Source organism: Ovis canadensis, chromosome 7 (assembly GCF_042477335.2).
Source record: "Ovis canadensis isolate MfBH-ARS-UI-01 breed Bighorn chromosome 7, ARS-UI_OviCan_v2, whole genome shotgun sequence".
In the NCBI taxonomy this organism is placed as follows: Eukaryota; Metazoa; Chordata; class Mammalia; order Artiodactyla; family Bovidae; genus Ovis; species Ovis canadensis.
Window position 1 is genome coordinate 16,647,166 of NC_091251.1, and position 22,949 is coordinate 16,670,114.

A 22,949-nucleotide genomic window follows, 5' to 3' on the forward strand; every position below is an offset into this window, starting at 1 on the left:
TTATAAATCTAAGCCTTCAAAGAGTTTCCTCAGAGGAAAAAACAATCTTTCAAACTCTTGAGAGTTTATAGACTCCAAATATAAATGAAAATTCACTTTAAACATGAAAAGCACTCTAAAACCTAAAGCAAAAGAGAGGTATTACATTGCTTTTGTGTAAGACTAGTATTAAATTTATAACAATAAAATAGTTTACATACAACTACCTAGTAAAGAGTTATTGAAAAATAAAGGTAAATAATTTTAAATTAAAATGTGTTTAAAACATACATCAATCTCTGCTCTTCCTTAAAAGTGTTAATTGCATTTTCAATTTCCTCCATCATTTCTCTGAGCTTTTCAACAACTGTAAAAAAAAAAAAAAAAAAACAAGGGAAAAATTATGTCATATTTTATTATGACTAAGAAGTAAAAATTAGGTAGAAAATTAGAATGTTCTCTTAATTAAAAAACATTTCTCAGCCTAAAAGATAAGAAAAATTTAAAAAGTAAATTTTTATGATTGAGATTTTATCTCAGATTTTTTCCTAAGCATACATACCTTAAATATTATTTTTTTCCAAAAAACTTCTATATCACATATGTTTTCTGTGACTTGTACTTTTTCTTTAACAATATGTTGTAATTAACTTTCCATATCAACATACATATGGTACTTCATTCTTTGTATGGCTACATGGCATTTTGTTGTCTAATGCTACCCTAAATCATTAATTCTCCAACTGATGAACCTTTCAATAGATGCAATGCTATAGTAACTATCTTTGCATATTTTTGGATGCTCAAGTAAGTGTTTTTATTTTATTTTTTAATTTTCATTTTATATTAGACTATCATCGATTAACACCATTGTGCTGCTTTCAGGTATACAACAACGTGATTCAGTTACAAACATACAGGTGTCTCTTCTTTTTCCAGGCTTCCCTGGTGGCTCAGAGGTTAAAGCGGCTGCCTCCAATGCGGGAGACCCGGCTTCGATCCCTGGGTCGGGAAGATCCCCTGGAGAAGGAAATGGCAATCCACTCCAGTATTCTTGCCTGGAGAATCCCATGGACAGAGAAGCCTAGTAGGTTACAGTCCACAGGGTCGCAAAGAGTCGGACACGACTGAGCGACTTCACCTCACCTCACCTCATTCTTTTTCAAATTCTTCTCATATTCAGGTTATTATATAATATCAAGCAGAGTCCCCTGTGCTATACAGTAGGTCCCTGTTGCCTATTTATTTTGCAGTACGTACATGTCAATGCCCAACTCCCAATCTATCCCTCCCCCTCAAATAAGTATTTTTAGAGGATAACTGATTGCTATAAAAAGTATGCCCACATTACAGTATGTAAAATACTGTCACATCGTCCTTCAAAGAGGCTCGAGCTATTTACAGCTCCTGAGAGTGCTCCGTCTCATGCAATTCCAGCCATTTCCAAAATAATCAAAAATTTATTATCATTGACTTAACTGACATTTTTATAATAATTACTAAGCCTGAGCACTTTTCCATATGTGTTTTGTGTTTCTTTGGCTATAATATGCAACTTATAATCTTTGCCCATTCTCTTGATCTGTTACCTTTGTTGCTCGAATTTGTAGACACTCTACACATTATGGCTATTAGCTTTTTAAGTTATATATTTATTGCTAATATTATCCTAATTTGTATTTCAACTTTTCTGATAGGTTTGCGGTATTTTTGAACAGTCAATTACGTCCACTTTTTTCTTTATGACTTCTAACTTTTGTCATTCTTATAAATTATAATATAATCATAAGAATAGAAATCCATGTTCTTCTCTAATATCTTTAATGGTTTCGGATATTTACTATTTCTAGTGATTATGCTGTAAGCAGTGCATAAGCACTCTACATGCAGTCTCACTTCATTCCCACAACTCTGAGTTAGGCTGTATGATTATCTCCATTTCAGAGCTCACTAAGTGAAAGCTCAAACAGATTGAGTAACTTGCCTAAAGCCACTTACCTGACAGTTCAAGGATTTGACCCAGCATGTGCCTGATTCTTAAGCCCACACATCTTGAGCACTTTACTTGTTTGAGCCCTTGACTGTACTGCTTTGATCTCTCAGGAATGAATGTTGGTATAAGGATTGAGGTAAGGACACTACTTTGTCTTTCACAAATGACTAAAATTTGCCCAAATACTACTTAGCCATTCCCTCAGGTATTTGAAATGCCTCTGAAAGGCAGTAATTTCAATTAGCAAATGATGGGAACAGTAGGCAAATAATCAAGAATCTTTTCCTCTTTATCACCTGAACCTGAATCTTTGCATACCACAGATTCCTCACCTGAAGCTGCTGCTGCTGCTAAGTCCCTCAGTCGTGTCTGACTCTGTGCAACTGCAGGGACTCTAGTCCACCAGGCTCCTCTGTCCATGGGATACTCCAGGCAAGAATACTGGAGTGGGTTGCCATACCCTCTCCCAAGGGATCTTCCCCATTCAGGGATCAAACCTGTATCTCTTATGTCTCCTGTATTGGCAGGCGGGTTCTTTACCACTAGTGCCACCTGGGAAGCCCTATTCATCCTATATATGACATGAATATTTGTTCTACTTCATAATTTGTAAGCATTTGATAGCATTTTAAAGACTAAAAAATATATAAACAGCAGATATTACAGTTTCCCAATGTTTCCTTATAAATCTCTAACAAATAGCAGGGTTTAGCTCCTACATTAATGCCAAATAGAAAAATTTATTTAAAAATATATATTTTTCTAAGGAACAATAGAAAAAACTAATACGTAAAAAAAATTGAAAATGTAAATTTACTTACAATCAGGTGTAGGCTTCGCATCTTTTAACTGATGCTGAAGTTTCTTTACATTGTTGTATATTTTGGCCAATTGTTGCTGGATTTTTGCTCCTGTAAGGAAGAAGGACATCACCAGATGGTCATCACCAAAATCAGATTGATTATATTCTTTGCAGCCAAAGATGGAGAAGCTCTATACAGTCAGCAAAAACAAGACTGGGAGCTGACTGTGGCTCACATCATGAACTCCTTATTGCCAAATTCAGACTTAAATTGAAGAAAGTAGGGAAAACCACTAGATCATTCAGGTATGACCTAAATCAAATCCCTTATGATTATACAGTGGAAGTGAGAAATAGATTTAAGTGACTAGATCTGATAGAGTGTCTGAAGAACTATGGACAGAGGTTTAGGACACTGTACAGGAGACATGGATCAAGACCATCCCATGGAAAAGAAATGCAAAAGAGCAAAATGGCTGTCAGAGGAGGCCTTACAAATAGCTGTGAAAAGAAGAGAAGTGAAAAGCAAAGAAGAAAAGGAAAGATATAAGCATCTGAATTCAGAGTTCCAAAGAATAGCAAGGAGAGATAAGAAAGCTTTCCTCAGCGATCACTGCAAAGCAACAGAGGAAAACAACAGAATGGGAAAGACTAGAGATCTCTTCAAGAAAATCAGAGATACCAAGGGAACATTTCATGCAAAGATGGGCTAGATAAAGGAAAGAAATGGTATGGACCTAACAGAAGCAGAAGATATTAAGAAGAGGTGGCAGGAATACACAGAAGAACTGTACAAAAAAGATCTTCATGACCAAGATAATCATGATGGTGTGATCACTCACCTAGAGCCAGATATCCTGGAATGTGAAGTCAAGTAGGCCTTAGAAAGCATCTCTACGAACAAAGCTAGTGGAGGTGATGGAATTCCAGTTGAGCTACTTCAAATCAAAGATGATGCTGTGAAAGTGCTGCCCTCAATATGCCAGCAAATTGGGAAAACTCAGCAGTAGCCACAGGACTGGAAAAGGTCAGTTTTCATTCCAATCCCAAAGAAAGGCAATGCCAAAGAATGCTCAAACTACTGCACAATTGCACTCATCTCACATGCTAGTAAAGTAATGCTCAAAATTCTCCAAGCCAGGCTTCAGCAATACATGAACAGTGAACTTCCAGATGTTCAATCTGGTTTTAGAAAAGGCAGAGGAACCAGAGATCAAATTGCCAACATCCGCTGGATCATGGAAAAAGCAAGAGAGTTCCAGAAAAACATCTATTTCTGCTTTATTGACTATGCCAAAGCCTTTGACTGTGTGGATCACAATAAACTGTGGAAAATTCTGAAAGAGATGGGAATACCAGACCACTTGACCTGCCTCTTGAGAAACCTGTATGCAGGTCAGGAAGCAACAGTTAGAACTGGACATGGAACAACAGACTGGCTCCAAATAGGAAAAGGAGTACGTCAAGGCCGTATATTGTCACCCTGCTTATTTAACTTATATACAGAGTATATCATGAGAAATGCTGGGCTGGAAGAAACACAAGCTGGAATCAAGATTGCTGGGAGAAATATCAATAACCTCAGATATGCAGATGACACCACCCTTATGGCAGAAAGTGAAGAGGAACTAAAGAGCCTCTTGATGAAAGTGAAAGAGGAGAGTGAAAAAGTTGGCTTACAGCTCCACATTCAGAAAATGAAGATCATGGCATCTGGTCCCATTACTTCATGGGAAATAGATGGGGAAACAGTGGAAACAGTGTCAGACTTTATGTTTTTGGACTCCAAAATCATTGCAGATGGTGACTGCAACCATGAAATTGAAAGACACTTACTCCTTGGAAGAAAAGTTATGACCAACCTAGATAGCATATTCAAAAGCAGAGACATTACTTTGCCGACAAAGGTCTGTCTAGTCAAGGCTATGGTTTTTCCAGTAGTCATGTATGGATGTGAGAGTTGGACTGTGAAGAAAGTTGAGTGCCGAAGAATTGATGCTTTTGAACTGTGGTGCTGGAGAAGACTCTTGAGAGTCTCTTGGACTGCAAGGAGATCCAACCAGTCCATCCTAAAGGAGATCAGTCCTGCATGTTCATTGGAAGGACTGATGCTGAAGCTGAAACTCCAATACCTTGGCCACCTCATGCAAAGAGTTGACTCACTGGAAAAGACCCTGATGCTGGGAGGGATTGGGGGCAGGAGGCGAATGGGACGACAGAAGATGAGATGGCTGGATGGCATCACCGACTTGATGGACGTGATTTTGGGTAGACTCCGGGAGTTGGTGACGGACAGGGAGGCCTGGCATGCTACGATTCATGGGGTCGCTAAGAATCGGACATGACTGAGCGACTAAACTGAACTGAACTGATTGAGGGAAGAAGGATGTACTTTAAAACAAGTCTATGACAAATATGGTTACCAATTCAGGATTCTTCACACAAGATTGATCACCCTCACCTAGTAAATTATTGAAGAACAATTAAAGAACAAATGGTTTATGAGTGTTAAAATAGCCTGAACCAACTCTTGCTCTAAAGAAAGCATCTAATTTTGTCTAATATTTTAAGGCACAATAGGTTAAGTCTTATTATAACCTATGCCAGGGAAATGTCCTTAGAAATATTTTTTTAACTCTGGAGACTGAGTTTTTGGACACTCCAATACATGGATCAGCAGCATAATTTTAGTCATGTTTTATTCTTTAACAGTTTTTTCCTTTTTGCTATAATTTATGGACATAGAGTTGATCTCAATTATTGTTAGAATATTAAAACTGTATTGCCAATACTAATGCTATGAATACTGACAAACTGCCCAGTGAGAATTAACTGTATCTAACCACAACACCTAAGACGGGCTGGTGACACCCACTGGTGTCACAGTCATGGCCTTGAGGAGACGTCTCAGGTGCCATTTACTGCTGTCTATGCTATAGGTTTCCCTGTAGCTCAGATGGTAAAGAGTCTGCCTGCAATGCAGGAGACCTGGGTTCAGTCCCCGGGTCAGGAAGATCCTCTGGAGAAGGGGATGGCAACCCACTCTAGTATTCTTGCCTGGAAAATCCCATAGACAGAGGAGCCTGGTGGGCTACAGTTTGTGGGGCTGCAGAGTCAGACACGTCTGAGAGACTCACACTGCTATTGCTATGCTACAGGTTGCCAAGTGCAGCCAAGGGACCAGTCTAAAGAAACGTGCTAGGCCCACAATAAAAGCCTGAAGAGCAAAGCGTCTCAAAGCCATGTTCAGGCGTTCTGTATCACCAGCAGAAGACTGGATTCTTCTTTCATATCTCCCTTCTGAAGTAGTGGCCTTACTGTAATATTTACTTAAATTCCTAGGATAAAGTCGAATATTCATATTTGTATACATATTCATATACTAATATCTGATCATCATCTTTGGGTATTTTGCTTATGTACCTCCCCCCTTTTTTTTCTGCAACTCTTCCACAAATGAACATGAAACACCAAAAGGCTCTGTTCAAAAGTCCTTAAAAACAGTTATTTTTTTAAAAGTTTATCTTTAGGCTGGAAGCCAGTGCTGATATTCAAAACAAACCCAAGTATGCATATATGACTTTGGATTTTTCCATTTTTTATTAAAATTCCAGAGTTCTACAGAAGTAGAAACTTTACCCCATGTATTTTATAAGGTCTTACTCATTTTTGGAATTTTAGGTCAAGAAACTTCCCTAGTAATCAGGAAAGTGTTTTCTGTTGTTTTACATTTGCCATAGTTTGAACAGCTACAATGATACCACTATAGGGAAAATGATGATCTTTTATTAATTCATTTGGAACTGACATTCTACACTAAATAGGCAAAGCATTCAAGTACAACATTACATAAATACATGCTAAAATGTGACATAATATTTGAGGTAAAGTATAGCTATTTAATGCTTCTGAGCTGAAACATGTGAAAGGGAAATTTCTATATCCTTATATTAATGCAATGCATTCCTTCTTCTCCACGATAAGATAAACACAAAGTATGAATAAAGAGAAGCAAAATTGTAGACAAAGGGAAATTAGAAAATAAAAATAAAGTGCCTTAAAAGGGAGAAAATCAAGTGACTTAAAATGCACAGAATGGAGGTACTCTACTTAATGGCATGATGGAGAGACAGAAAGATCAGCCTTTTTGTCTGTGAAAGAACTGAGGGATATTAAGAAACATTAATATTAAACAAGGGATGCTCAGATTCTTCTATGAATCAAAGAGGAGAACTGGAAATCTGGCATTTATGTTAGGTCTCATCATTCCAACAGAAGAGAGAGAATGATTCTTGCCACTGTCTGACGAAAGATGACTTTTTAAAATAGTGCAATCTTATATTCTAAAAGGAAAAACTTACTAAAAATTTCTTTTAATTAACTATAAAGGTGTCTCATGAGCAGTATAATCTCTGTGTAATAAGTCTTAATATTTTATAAAGCTCAGTTGGTTGATAACCATTGCTGTGCTATGCTGTGCTAAGTCGATTCAGCTGTGTGTGACTCTTTGCGACCCTATGGACCGTAACCTGCCAGGCTCCTCTATCCATGGGATTCTCCAAGCAAGAATACTGGAGTGGGTTGTCATACCCTCCTCCGGGGGCATCTTTCTCACCCAGGGATCAAACCCACATCTCTTATGTCTCCTGTATTGGCAGGTAGGTTCTTTACCACTAGCACCACCTGGGAAGCCCCTGAAAACCTTTACTTTTCCTTTAATCAAAGTTAAGACGTGTTTTTACTATAAAATAAGGACTTTGCAGTTTAAAAAATCTACTCTACAAGGAAACAAGGTATTCTTGTAAAATTCTTTTTTAAGGCCAACATTTAGTATAGCTAATAATTATTAATATTCATAACAAGCAGTAGAACATATTCAGTGCACAATCTCTAACACTTTCTTATATATTAGGTTGGCCAAAATGTTCATTTGGGTTTTTCCATAACAACTTACGGAAAAACCTGAACGAAGCTTTGAGCCTACCCAATACTATTTCATCAGATGCACAGACAGCTCTCCTATGGTAGAAATGGCAGGTTTTATTAATATATCACAGACAAGTAAACTCAGGTTTAAGCAACTATGTGACTTGAGCACTTTAACGGTCACCACAGGTTCTGAATCTGTTGATGCTTACTGAGTCTGGGATTCAGTCAATAGGATCCTGGTGATGAGCTAAGATCAGACACCCAGTAATCAGTTTTCCTTTATTTTTTAAATTTGTTGCCCATAATCAAAGCTTTATTTAAAAACTGACACCAAAATATGAGAGCGTTGTTGCAAACCATGTGGAAAATTAAACATAATTGCATTATCTTGGTAGATTAACTGGAATCACTGAACTGAAAAGGCTTTCTGTGACAGGACACAGATTCAGGAAACTGTGGATCATTAGTATTGCTTTCTTCTAAATGAACATCCTTCTGAGTCTGGCCTTTCCTCCTATTGGCTGGCACAACAGTCGAAAAACCTACACCCAACACCACTGTGTAAGCCTGGCTGTACGTAATCTTGTAGCTGCTGGACATTTTGCATACATAAAGTAAGAATTTGGACTTTGAGCCAGCTGTGTCTTTTTCTGTTTCTTCTGTTCCTCTTCCAAGGAAGGCTACAGTACATTTCCAGCTAGAGGCCTGCTGATCCTTTTGCAAGCCCAGCCTATGCAGATCTTTAAGGCACCCTTCCTTTCCTTTAAAATAATGTAGTATCATTAACTGGTTTGACAACCAGAAAACAAAACTCTCTTTTTCCTATTAAGACGAGATATACACAGGAAACAATCCAGGTATAACAATCCAGGTATAAATATCCAGACTAAATAGTGACCCCCCCCAAAATAAATACATATCCTTAAAAGATAAACTCATCACACCCACTAGAATGTATCTTCACAGAGACTGTAACAGTCAACACACAAGGACAAAGCACAGGCCAAAACTGTGACTTTATATCTCTCAATGGGTTTTGTTCATCATGAACTCAACTTACTTTCTGTTTTCCTGCTGTTAATCAGTTTATTTTCCAATTCTTCCAGCATACTATGTTCAATTCTGAAGTCACTTTTTTGGTTGTAGAAATGACTGTGTTTGTCTTTTTCTAGATTAATAACCCTTTAGGGAAAGAAACAAATAGTATAAATATGATTTAAGTGCATTTTTAATTGTTTAAAATATGAATATACTTACAATCTGTACTTTGTATTAATTCATCAAAGGATTCAAAATAAAATTACTTGGATCAATAAGGCTATGGAATCAAAACAGTAGTCATTCAGTCATGTCCAACTCTGTGACCCCACAGACTGTAGCCTGCCAGGCTCCCCTCTGTCCATGGAATTCTCCAGGCAAGAATACTGGAGTGGGTTGCCATTCCCTTCTCCAGGGAATCTTCCCAAGCCAGGGATCAAACCTGGGTCTCTGGCATTGCAGGCAGATTCTTTACCATCTGAGCCACCAGGGAAGCAAATTGCACTATAGAAATGCAAGTTATTAATGCTAGTAAAACTAAAACTCCAAAAGGCAAACAATCTATGAAGGCAGGGATTTCAGTGGTTTTTATGGGATATGGTCTACATTTACTTCAGAGCTGCTCCATCTCACCCTTGCTCCTTGGCTTTACTCCTCTACCAGTAAGACTTCTAATGTTAGCTTGAACCCTGGAGTAAAACAAAACAATTTACCATCAAGAAACTTTTTCGGTTGGACAAAGAAATTTATTTTCTCAACATCTATTCTCTTTCTCCCACAAGGTGGAAATTAATATAAATACGTCTCCACTAATCCTGAATTTAATGAGTGGTGGAGTATCTCTGGTCACTGATTTCCTTTGCTCTATCCTGAGGGGCAACTATATAAGGCAGAGTTTCCCAATCTTTTTCGCTTGCCACATCAAGAAAAGAATTTCATATATAAGGCACCCTGAGGTAAATAGATGAGAATGCCACAGGCCCTACCTGGCTGCCCCAAGGCTGAGGGAGTCAGAGCTTCAATCTATGTTGGGAGGAACGAAGGGGGAGAACAGAGACATCAAAAAGCCTTTAGTCTGCAGGTCAGTCTGACAGGCTGAGGGCAGCTCCTGCAGCCCTGCACTGAGCGCCAGCCCGTCTCGACTCTGGCTGGGGTGGGGAGAGGCACTACAAGCAGACAGAAATGCCCACCATGGACGCAGGCTATGCTACAACAGTCAGTCATGCTTTGTTACTCCTGGATTCGAAATATTGACCCATTGCTATTGCTAAGTCACTTCAGTCGTGTCCGACTCTGTGCAACCCCACAGACGGCAGACTGCCAGGCTCCCCCGTCCCTGGGATTCTCCAGGCAAGAACACTGGAGTGGGTTTCCATTTCCTTCTCCAACGCATGAAAGCAAAAGGTGAAAGTGAAGTTGCTCAGTCATGTCCAACTTAGTGACCCTATGGAATGCAGCCTACCAGGCTCCTCCATCCATGGGATTTTCCAGGCAAGAGTACTGGAGTGGGGTGCCCTTGCCTTCTCCAATATTGACCCATATCGGTATCCAAAATGTATAATGGAGATAAATTGCCAAAGAAAAAGAGATGCTCAACCTCTCTCGTAACATGAGAAAGGAAAACTGAAACCACACCATGGTAACATGGTGTATCGATCAGACTGGTGGGACAAAACACACAAGTTTAATATATTCTGATGATAAAGCTGTGGGGAAATGGGTCCTCTCATATATTGTTGGTGAAATCATAAATGGCCTATCAAGGACAATTTAGAAATTATTCATTATTCATTACAATCATGCATAATCAGAAACTATTCATTATAATCACAAATTCATATACCTTTGATCCAGCACTTCTATTTGTAGGAATTTTTCCTAAAGATACACTCAAAGATGTGCAAAATGATATGAACCTCCATGGAGGCGCCAATGAATTAAGCATTTATTTACTATAACTTAACGTTTTCTGCAATCTAATGCCTATCACTGCTGCTGCTGCTAAGTCACTCCAGTCGTGTCCGACTCTGTGTGACCCCGTAGACGGCAGCCCACCAGGCTCCCCCGTCCCTGGGATTCTCCGGGGGGCAGATTAAATAAGTGATGGTATATGCATACCGTAGGATACAATGCAGTCCCATGTTCTATGTACGGATAAGGAAAGATCGCCAAGAGACTCTCCTTTTTAACAGAAGTTTTACATGTAAATGTTAAGACATACTAGAGACTGGTAAACTGATTCCCCTCATATCGTTTCATATGATATATACCTCATATCACTCTAACTCAACAATTTTACCTGTCTTTTTCCTCTCTTTCATCTACCTTTTCTTATCTTTCCTCTTCCTTTTTTGCTTAAGTACTCTAAAGGAAACCCACTACATTATGTGCTTCTACCCCAACATACTTCAGTGTGCATTCCTAGAGATTATGAGTATTGGATTTGTATAATATCATGCCTGAACAAAATCAATAATTTCTTGGTATCTAGGATATACTCTTAAGTTAAAAATATAAAACAAGATGCACAACAATGTATATAGTATACTACCATTTATTAAAAAAAAAAAAAAGGAACCATCTGAATATGCATTTTTATGTCTTTAAAAAAACATATAAAATACCCGTGGAAGGATACATAAGAAACTAAAAATAGTTGTTTGGGAAAAAGGGAAATGGGTGATATGGGTCACAGGTGAAACAAAGACCTTCCACTGTGGATCCTTTGATTTGAATTAATTTTTGAATTACATGAATATATAACCTATTCTGAAAATGAAAATATTACAAATGGTGTTCTTCTCTATATTCAATGAGAATTGTTGGATTCAATTTCAATGGATTTTTCTAATACTCTTTCAATGAGTTTTTCCAAAACCTTATAACAGATGAAGAAAGCCTAACCAGAGTTATAAAACCTATACACAGATAAGGTACCTATCTATACTGGCATAATGTAACTGGCTGGCTTGCTATACTTATGTACATTAACATCTGGAAGATTATCTTATCTAGAAAGAAACATAAACCAGAAATCTTAACCTAGAGTCCAATCCTAAGATAATGCATTTTATAAATTTAAAAAAAAACTGTAGTTTATCAAATTCTGAGTATTAAAAATGAGAATTAAACCAATACAGTTAGAATTTAGTCTCACAAGGCTGCACTATGGTATAACTTGTTAAAATTCAAACAGTATACTATTTATTGGTAGAATTTCTAAACAGACAACTGCCACTAATTCTGGTCCAGAGATCATTTCTTACAAAAGCCTCCTTTTCTCTTGGTTCTTCAACAAATTGATACTGCATAAATTCAGAGCAGTGTTCTATAAAGCTTCCAGCTATAGGAGAGGGTTAGCTGCCTGAGCTCTAGTTCTTTTACCTTTACTCATTATATTTGTTAAATCATACGGTGCTACTAACAATGTTGAACATTCAGTAAATATCACTGGTTATTTAAAAAATACATAAACACTAAAACTTAAATGCCACCTTCCCAATTTTTCTAGTCATAATGTACAGGGTGGATCTGAAAGAGGTAGAGACCAAGGAAGGGAGACCGATTAAAAGGCCAATTAAAAAAAAAACTCAAGAGTACAGTAGGACTCTTCATTAAAATTATTCACTCAAAAATATTTACCAAGTGCTTACTTTGCTAAGTCAAAATGTATTCAATCTGTTACTTGATATATGTGATCTTTTATTCTCCTTGATATACACTGATTCAAAATAGTGAAATTAAGATTTAAAGAACTCTACTTAAAATTAACTTTATATTAAATAGTTTACTATCATTTGTATATTTCATATTTCTCACTGGTCCCTTGTTTTACATTTGAAAGACTAGTGACTAGTCTTTGGTATGGGATTAGATAGACTGGGGGAGAATTAACTTTATATTGTTCATAATAAAATGATGAGTAATATTCCTTGAAGATACTGTTCTTATACTTACTGATTTTTAAATTTTTCAGTTGTACGTATGAATTCTGCTTTCCTAGTTCGATTAACTTTCTGCTTCCAGTTTTGAAGCTGAAAAGGACGAATTCCACCTGAAGTACCAAGACAGCCATCATTCTGAAGAGAAAACAAAAACAAATGTATCCTCAATAATAAAAATGGTGGGAGATGAACGTGGAATTTTTTTCAGAGTGTATGCTGTCCTTAGTTGCTCAGCGGTGTCCGACTCTGTGACCCCATGGACTGTAGCCCACCAGGCTCCTCTGCTCACGAGGATTCTCCAGGCAAGAATTCTGCAGTGGGCTGCCATGCCTCCTCCAGGGCATCTTCCCAACAGAGGGATTGAACCCAGGGCTCCTGTATTGCAGGTGGATTCTTTACTGTCTGAGCCACCAGGGAAGCCCTTTTTTCAGAGATAAAACATCAATAATGGAGTTTCTCAGGGGATAATTTTGGGGCCAATCTTATTTAATTTTTAAAAATACAGCTTGTGGAAGAAGGAATATGTGTTTTAAAATGCTAAATTAGTGAGAAATGTAAAGTCTTCAGGGAGTTTTAGAAAAATCTCTTCCATTCATTCATTCATTTACCAATATGCATTGAACACTTATGATGTGACAGATGCTGGCCTAGACACTAGGGAAACAAAGACGGTCCATGGTAACATGTGTGCGCTGCATGCTAAGTTGCTTCAGTTGTGTCCAGCTCTTTGTGACCCTAGGGACCACAGCCTGCCACGCTGCTCTGTGCATGGGATTCTCCAGGTAAGACTACTGGAGTGGGTTGCCATGCCCTTCTCCCGGGGATCTTCTGAACCCAGAAGACTGAGGAATCGAGCCCACATTTCTTATGTCTCCTGCACTGGTAGGCGAGTTCTTTACCACTAGTGCCACTGGAGAAGCCCCCATGATAATAGGGCCTCTGCCTTAAAATCTAGAGAGGAGAACAGACTTAAGAAAAGAGTAAATAAGCAACACGTTTTTTTTAAAAAACCCAACACTGTAAGGGCTATTAAGGAAATAAAGAGTGCTGAGATGAAGATAAAGGGGACAAGAGATTGTTTTTTGTTTTTTCTTTTCAGTTAGAATGGCCACAGAGGTCTATTTGAGGGGATGATGTTTAAGGAAGAACGGAGCAGGCCAGGCCAAAAGCTGCAAGGAAAGGTGTGCCAGGCAGAAGGACCAGGGTGTCCAAAAGCCCTCCAGCAGGAAAAAAGCTTGGCTGGTTCAAGCAGAGCAAAGGCAATTGTGACATAAGATGAGTGAAGTGCAGAGCTTTGTAGGAGCTGAGGTATAGAGTCAGGCAAGTGGCATATCACACCAGCATTTTAAGTCACTACAGGAGTCTGAATTTTACTGAAGGGTTTAGGGTAGGAGAATGCCATGATACATTTAATTTTTAAAGAAAATCTTTCTATTTTTTAAAGAACAAATTCAGGGAGGTGGACGAAGAGGCGAGGCAAGGCTGGAAGCAGGAGAATCAATGAGACAGGTGAAGCAGCAGCAAAGACTAGGAATGATGGCATTCAGGTCTACCAGGGTGATGGTGGAGACCAAAAGTAAGGAGCCTAGATGTATCTTGGAGGCATAACCAAGAGGAACTGCTGACAGCCTGAGAGATTAAAAAAATAATAATAAAGGAACCAAGCCGTCAAATTTCAAGAAACGAGCAAACAAGATTAAAGTAATGATTTTAGGTTAGTACTTCTAAAATTGAGATTTACTTCACATACCATAGAATGTGCACATAAAGTTTACAATTCAGTGTTTTTTACTATATTCACAAAGTCATGCAATCATCAACACTATCTGCTGCTGCTGCTGCTGCTAAGTCGCATCAGTCGTGTCCAACTCTGTGCAACCCCATAGACGGCAGCCCACCAGGCTCCTCTGTCCCTGGGATTCTCCAGGCAAGAACACTGGAGTGGGGTGCCATTGCCTTCTCCGCAACACTACCTAGTACCCAAATATTTCCATTATACCCAAAAGAAAGCTCACACTCATTAAGCAGTCACTTCCCATACCCTTTTACCGCCCAATTCCTGGTAATCACTAATCTACGTTCTGATTCTATGGATTTGCCTATTCTGAACAATTAACATGAACAGGGTCATACAATATACAACCTTCTGTGTCTGGCTTCTTTCACTGAGTATAATATTTTAAAGATTCATTCACGTTGTACCATGAATCTGTACTTCATTCCTTTTCATGCTTAAGTAATAGTCCACATGACTATCATATTTTGTTTGACCTGCAAATATTTTCCCCAATTCAGAGTTCTTTTCACTTTCCTGATAATATCCTTTGAAAGACAGAAGTTTTGAACTTTTGAAGAGCTATCCAACTGTTTTCCACAGTGGCTGCATCATTATATAATTTTACATTGCCATCAGCATGCTACGGGAGTTCCAGTTTCTTCACATCCTCACCAACATTTGTTATTGTCTGTCTCTTTTACTATAATCATCTTACTGGATGTGAAGTGGTGTCTCACAGTGGTTTTGATTAGTCCATAATGACTGATGATGCTGAGCATCTTTTCATGTACTTATTGGCTATTTCATTGAAGGAATACCTAGTTATATATTTTCCAATTTTAAAAACTGGGGTGTCTTTTTGAGTTTTAAGAATTTATATTTTAGATATGTCCTTACCAAAATATGATTTGCAAATGTTTCTCTCCCATTCAGTAGGTCATCTTTTCATTTTGCTGATATTCCCTTTACTGTGCAGAATCTTTTCAGTTTGATGTAGCCTCCTTCATTTTTAGATAATTATTTTGTTGGACACAGAATTCTTGGTCAACAGTCCTTTTCTTTTAGCATTTTGACTATGTCTGTTATCCCATGAGGCTTCCCAGGAGGGGCTAGTGGTAAAGAATCCACCTGCCAATGCAGGAGACGTAGACATACACTCGCTTCCTGGGTCTGGAAGATCCCCTGGAAGAGGGCACAACACCACACTCCAGTATTCCTGCCTGGAGAATCCCATGGACAAAGGAGCCTGGTAGGCTACAGTCCCTAGCATTGCAAAAAGTTGGGCACAACTGAAACAATTTAGCATGCATGCATATTATCCCATACTTTTGAAGTCCAAGGTTTCTGTTGAGAAATCAGTTGTTAATCTTATTGAGAATGCCTAATATGTATTGAACTGATTTCTTGGTTGGTACTTCCAGAATTTTCTTTTTGTCTCTTTTTTACAGTTTGATTATGACATGTCTAGGTACGGATCTTGAAGTTCACTAATTTCCAGTAATGTGTAGATCAATACTACAGCCATCGTTCCTTCAAAATGTCTTTCCCCACTTTTCCCTCTCTCCTGGGACTCTGATTAGCTGTGACATCTGATGGTGTCTCACAGGTCTTTAACACTCTGTTTACTTTTCTTCATTCTTTCTTTCTTTAGATTCCTCATTCTGGATAATCTAAATTGACCTACCTTCTTCTGCCAGCCCAAACATACTGTTGAGTCTCTCTAGTGAATTTTTCATTTGCATTTTTGTACTTTTTAGCTCCAAATTTTCTATTCCATTCTTTTGCTATAACTTCTCTCTTAATCAGTTCGGTTCAGTTCAGTCACTCAGTCGTGTATGGCTCTTTGCCATCTCATGGACTGCAGCAAGCCAGGCTTCCAATATCCATCACCAACTCCCAGAGTTTACTCAAACTCATGTCCATTGAGTTGGTAATGTCATCTAACCATCTCATCCTCTGTTGTCCCCTTCTCCTCCTGCCTTCAATCTTTCCCAGCATCAGAACTTTTCAAATGAGTCAGTTCTTTGCATCAGGTAGCCAAAGTATTGGAGTTTCTGCTTCAGCATCAGTCCTTCTAATGAATATTCAGGACTGATTTCCTTTGGGATGGGCTGGCTTTATCTCCTTGCTGTCCAAGGGACTCTTAAGAGTCTTCTTCAACACCACAGTTCAAAAGCTTCGGTGCTCAGCTTTCTCTATAGTCCAACTCTCGCATCCATACATGACTACTAGAAGAACAATAGCTTTGACTAGACGGACCTTTGTTGGCAAAGTAATGCCTCTGCTTTTTAATATGCTGTCTAGGTTGGTCATAGCTTTTCTTCCAAGGAGCAAGCGTCTTTTAATTCCATGGCTGCAGTCATGGCTGCAGTCACCATCTGCAGTGATTTTGGAGCCCCCAAAAATAAAAGTCTCTCACTGTTACCCCATCTATTTGCCATGAAGTGATGGGACCAGATGCCATAATCTTCATTTTCTGAATGCTGAATTTTAAGCCAGCTTTTCACTCTCCTCTTTCACTTTCTTTAAGAGGCTCTTTAGTTCTTCTTCATTTTCTGTCATAAGGGTGGTGTCATCTGCATATCTGAGGTTATTGATATTTCTCCCAGCAATCTTGATTCCAACTTGTGCTTCATCTAGCCCAGCATTTCTCATGATGTACTCTGCATATAAGTTAAATAAGCAGGGTGACAATATACAGCCTTGATGTACTCCTTTCCCGATTTGGAACCAGTCTGTTGTTCCATGTCCAGTTCTAATTGTTGCTTCCTGAACTGCATACAAATTTTTCAGGAGACAGGTCAGGAGTCTGGTATTCTCATCTCTTTGAGAATTTTCCACAGTGTGTTGTGATCCACACAGTCAAATGCCTTGGCATAGTCAATAAAACAGAAATAGATGCTTTTCTGGAACTCTCTTGGTTTTTTGATGATCCAATGGATGTTGGCAATTTGATCTCTGGTTCCTCTGCCTTGAATACCTGGAAGTTCATGGTTTACATACTGTTGAAGCCTGGCTTAGAGAATTTTGAGCATTACTTTGCTAGTGTGTGAGATAAGTACAATTGTGCAATAGCTTGAGCATTCTTTGGCATTGCCTTTCTTTGGGATTGGATTGAAAGCTCACCTTTTCCAGTCTCTTTTTATAGATATTTTCTATTTGGTGAGATACCATTCTCATACTTTTATTTCTTTAGAGCTGGTTTTCTTTAGCTTTTTGAACATGTTTAAATCAATAATTTAAAATCTTTGTCTATTATCTCCAACATTCGGTCATCTTAAGGGACAGTTTCTTTTTACTATTCTTTTTTTTTTTTTAATTCTTCTGTGTGTGGACCATATTTTCTTATTTCTTTGCATATCTCATAATTTGTCAGCAACTCAATACTTTAAATAATATATAATGTGGCAACACTAAAAATGAGATTTTTTTCCCCTCTTTCCAAGGTCTGCTGTTGTTGCTGGGTTTTTTTCAGTCATTTCTCTGAACTAATTCAGTAAAGTCTGGATTCTTTGTTTGTGTGGCACTGAAATCTCTGCTTTGTTAGCTTAGTTGTCAGTGAATGATTGGTTGGTCAAAGATTTTCTTAGATGTCTTTCACCTCTAAGTCCCCACACTTTGCTGAGAGGGTCTGTGTGCAAGCTGGAACATGGCATCAATACTGGGGCAAGCAGTTTACAACTCCACTTTAGCCTTCATTTCCTGTTGCACAGTTTCAAGGTCAGCCAAAGATGAGAGCTCAGGCCTTCTTAGGCTTTCTCTGGTTGCATTCATTTCCTATCACTACTACAACAAACTTACCAAAAAAATCAGTTCACCACAAACTTAAGAGACTTGAACAACACAAAGCTATTCTTTTACTGTTTTTGAGGTCAAGTCTAAAATTAAGGTGTTGAAAAGACTGCATTCTTTTTGGAGACCCAGAAAATTTACTCCCTTACCTTTTTTCAGCTTTTAGTGGCCACCTTCATTCCTTGGCTCATGGCCGCTTCCTCATATCGCATCGCCCTCTTGCTTTCACTATTACATCTCCTCTTGGTTCTAATCCTCCTGCTCCCTCTCACAAGGACTCTTGTGAATACATTGGAAAGTAGAGTGAAGTTGCTCAGTCGTGTCCGACTCTTTGCGACCTCATGAACTGTAGCCTACCAGGCTCCTCTGTCCATGGGATTTTCCAGGCAATAGTACTGGAGTGGATTCCCATTTCCTTCTCCATGAATACACTGGCCCACCCAGATAATCCCGCATAAACTCCCTGCCTCAAGAGCCTCAACTTAATCATATTTGCAAAATTCCTTTTATCACATGAGGTCACATGTTCACAGGTGTTGGGGGTTAGGATGTGACTATCCTTGAGGTAACATAGTGATACAGTGAGGATGCACACTGACTTACAATCCACTGTGTCCGAGGCAGATGGAAATGACTGACTGACATGGAGTAGAGAAGAGATGGACTGTCCAAGCAGCTGTGTGGGACAGGCTTGCTTGTAAAAATATATTAATAACAAAGGATTCCCCCTCCCCTATTTGTGTTTATTGTGTATTATTTGTATTTGTTGTATTAACAACATTAAGGGAAATGTCAAAAGAAGACCAAAAAAAGGTGTATATGGGAGGGGTGGGGAATTCTTCACTCTGCCACACCTGGATATACACACAGCTCTATTCATTTGTGTGATCTTCTAGAGGAAATCCATTTTGAGTAATTATGTAAAGTCAGAAAAGTAATGTGGTTATTACTGAAGGACCACTCCAGTCAGCCGAATGCCATTACATACAGGTCATCACAGAGAGGGCACTAGAGACAAAGAGAGGACACAGCCCTACTCTGGAGCAAAACCGGGACATACACTTGTGTGATGCAGCCAGAGATACTTCAAAAAAGTCAAAATTAAACGTGCTAAAAAGATCAAGAGGGAGATGGCATCTAAGAGGAGAATCAAGAAATTAGTAGTCTTTGGTCTTGAAAAGCAATGGCTGAGAGGAATTATGAACAAATAATATACAAACATTAAAATACATCGATAGGGTACATTATTACTTTTCCTAATGATGAATGAGAAGATTTCACACTCTCTGGAGGCTATAAAATAAAATATAAAATAGTCCTAAAACTTCAAAGATAATTGTTCCAAAATAATGTAAGGGAACTGTTATAGACTGAATTACCACTCCCCTAATTCACATGTGGAGGCCCTAGATTTGGAGGTGGTGCCTTTAAGGAAGTAATTAAGGTTAAATAAGCTCATAAGGATAGGGTCCTAATCCACCAGGACTGGTGTCCTTTCAAGAAGAGGAACACCAGAGAACTCTCTCTCTGCATGTACACAAAGGGCCATGTGAGGACACAGCGAGACGGCAACTGTTCACAAGCCAAAAACCAACCCCGACAGCTCCCTCATCTTGCACAAGATCTCGGCTGGATCTTTGCAGCCTCCCAGAGTGTAAAAAAAAATATATATGTATTTCTGTAATCTAAATCACTCAGTCTGTGGTATTTTGTCACAGAAGCCCGGGCAGGCTAATCTAGGAACTTCAGTATTTTGGCAGATACCTCTAATATCATGAGGCTGTCACGAGGAAAATGATCTCTTCTCAGAAACACGTTAGCGGTTTCAATGTCAGGGTCACAGATTCACAAATTCCTACGACAAGTATTCAAGTCCAGGGCGGGGCTACAGAATCTGAGTCTATAATGTGCGTGTGTGTGTGTGTGTGTGTGTGTGTGATATGTTGGGGGGGGTACAAAGAAGGATAACACATAAACTCCTCAAAAGTCACAATCTGCTAGAGATTCTAATTCTTTTTTAAAACCCAAACACCCTTGAGAAATTCTACCTCGCTACTACCACAATAGCCAACCATGAGGCTCTGCCTTCTCTAAATTGGTGAGAGCATATAAAATTGGGTGTCTCAACCTCAGCCCTACTGATATTTTGAACCAGGGGACTTTTTGTTGTGGGGGACTGTCCCTCAGCCTGTGTCGGCTAGATGCCAGTAGCACACACAGCCTTCTCCACAGTCCACCTGCAGTTGTGACAACCCAAACTGTCTCCAGACACTGCTAAATGTGAGGGGCTGAAGGGACAGTTGAAACAGCTCCATAGGTGATTCTGATCCAACACTGAGGAAGGCAAACCTCTGAGAACCACTGTAGTGGGCAGGAGTGTGCATCAGTAACAATATTAAGCAACTTGTGAGAAATACAAACCAGGATGAAGTGGAATTTCTGGAAATATGCAAAGATATTGAATCTCCTTAGAGGAAGAAAATGATGGAAGCTGTCCTCAGCTCATAATAGCCTTCCTTCAGGTTTGGACTAATCCACAAACATTTAGGGAGTGTCTACTATGTTTCTGGACTAAAGCAGCACAGTTTTTGGTGCTGGGGATGTAACAGTGAATAAAATTTCCAAAAGTTTCTTCCCTCATAGAGGGCAGGGTTTACATTACTAGATGGAGAGGAGAAAAACAACACACAAAAAATGAATATAAAATATGTAGTATATTATAGGGTAATAAGTGTTATGCTGCTGCTGCTAAGTCGCTTCAGTCGGATATAGAAAAAACCTAAAAAGAGAACAGTGTGCTAGGTAAGGGGATTCAGTTTGGGGAGGTCAAAGAAAGAACCACTGAGCTGATTGCATTTGAACAAAGATATCTGAAGGTGGAGATGGTGCTGGCCGTGAGACCAGGAAGGAAGAGCATTCCAAGCAGAGGGAACAGCAATTGCAAAGCTCCTGAGGCAGGAGTGTGCTCGCCTGTCTGAAGGACCACAGGAAGCCAGTATGACTGCAGCAGACCCAGAGCAGGGGACTGGAGATGAGGTGACAGGGAGATCTTGGGGGCAGCTCAGAGGCCCTGTAGAGTCTAAGGTGTGGAACATGGTGAAAACGTCTGCTTTCACTCTGAGGGATCTGGGCAGACAAGTGTCATTCCTGAATGGTCTGGTTGTTGTGAATATGTCAGGAAGGCAAGAGTGGATGAATAGAAACCAACTAAGAAAGTGTTTCTGCTAAGGGAGAAATGATGGCGTGGACATGGGTAGTAGTGCTTGAAGTGGGATTCTTGACTTATTCTGAAGGTAGGGCAGACAGGAATTGCCTGTGCTTTGGGTGTGGGCTGTGAGAGAATGCGGAGGAGTCGAGATCTTTGACAAGAGCTGCTGGCTCCAACGATCCTCTTCCGGGAATCTCCTAATCCTTACTGCAGAGAAAGGGGTCCCAAGGAGATCTCTGGAAACACATCTGCCTCGGAGACCATCCCAGTTTGATTCCTCCTTGTGTTCCCAGCGCTGACACAATAATAGAGCAGCCATCAGCCACTGGGCACTGACTCTCTCTCCAACCAAGCACTGTACCAGGGGCTTCCCAGACAAGGTGCAGGGTTCAGGAAGGTGCGTATGATCAGATCCAACGCTTAGAGAAGAAACGGAGTCACGAGAGGTTAAGTGTGTTCCTATCACAGAGGCCGAGCCAGGGTTTCCACCCAGACTTTCCTCCACTCCCAAACAACCAGGGAGGGGGCTCCGTAACAGCAGTTAAAAATGCACGAGCGAACAAAGCACAAGGCTGGCAAGCGCCAGGCCCCGGGCGAAGGGAGGCTAACGGCCGCGGCTCCCGCCTCCCGGCCGCGCTGCAGAGGACACCTGTTCAGCCGGGGACCCGTCCCGCGCCTCCGGCGCCAGCAGCCCCCTCAGGCCCACCTCTGCCTCCTCCATTTATTTACCTGTTGCGGCACCGCGGCTCCCACGCTGGTTCCCGGGGCCGCGCCCGCCCCCGCCACAGCCCCGGCTACGGCGGTGGCCGCCGCCGCCACCACAACCGTCGTCAGGGCGGCCATCTTTTCACGCCGCGCCGCGCGCTCCAGCGGCGGCCACCCGGGTCTGGAGTGGCGGGCTTCGGTCGTGCGGAGATCCGGGCTCTGCCGGGGCGGCTGGGCTCCTCCACAGGGATGCAGAGCGCGACGGAGATGCGGGGCGGAGCCGGGCCGAGCGGCGAGGCGGGGCGGATTCGGAACCAGGGCGGGGCCGGGGAGGGGGAGGGGCGGGGCCGGAGCGCAGGGCGGGGCCGGAGCGCGGGGCGGGCCCGGAGCGCGGGACGGAGGCTGGGGCGGGGCGGGGCCGGGGCGCGGGACAGGGGCGGGGCCGGAGCGCGGGGCGGGCCCGGAGCGCGGGACAGGGGCGAGGGCGGAGCGCGGGGCAGGGGCGGGGCCGGAGCGCCGGGCGGGGGCGGGGCCGGAGCGAGGCGGGGCCGGGTCGGAGCGCGGGGCGGGGCCGGAGCGGGGCGGGGCCGGAGCCGGGGCGGGGCCGGAACCGGGGCGGGGCGGGGACCGGGGCTGGGGCGGGGACCGGGGCTGGGGCGGGCGCTGGGGCGGGACGCGGTCGGAACCGGGGCGGGGCGCGGGGGCCGGCGCCGGGGGCCTGGGACCCGGGACCCGGGGCCGGCGGCCGGGGGCCGGGGGCCGAGGGGCGGGGGCCTGGGGCG

At 41.1% G+C, this 22,949-nt stretch overlaps 1 protein-coding gene and 1 pseudogene across 1 annotated transcript in view; both read right to left on the reverse strand.

Moving 5' to 3' along the window:
• CCDC112 (coiled-coil domain containing 112) overlaps positions 1–22,599 on the reverse strand; it is a 32,081-nt gene extending 9,482 nt beyond the window's left edge. The window contains exons 1-5 of the mRNA XM_069595286.1: positions 22,192–22,599; positions 12,699–12,820; positions 8,764–8,885; positions 2,794–2,883; positions 271–346 (exon numbers count right to left, since the gene is read on the reverse strand). Coding sequence (XP_069451387.1) covers positions 271–346; positions 2,794–2,883; positions 8,764–8,885; positions 12,699–12,820; positions 22,192–22,305 — 524 coding nt within the window. The 5' untranslated portion in view covers positions 22,306–22,599. The remainder of the gene's footprint in view (positions 1–270; positions 347–2,793; positions 2,884–8,763; positions 8,886–12,698; positions 12,821–22,191) is intronic.
• Positions 8,167–8,642, reverse strand: LOC138443985 (small ribosomal subunit protein eS27-like pseudogene; annotated as a pseudogene).
• Positions 22,600–22,949: the final 350 nt, after the last annotated feature.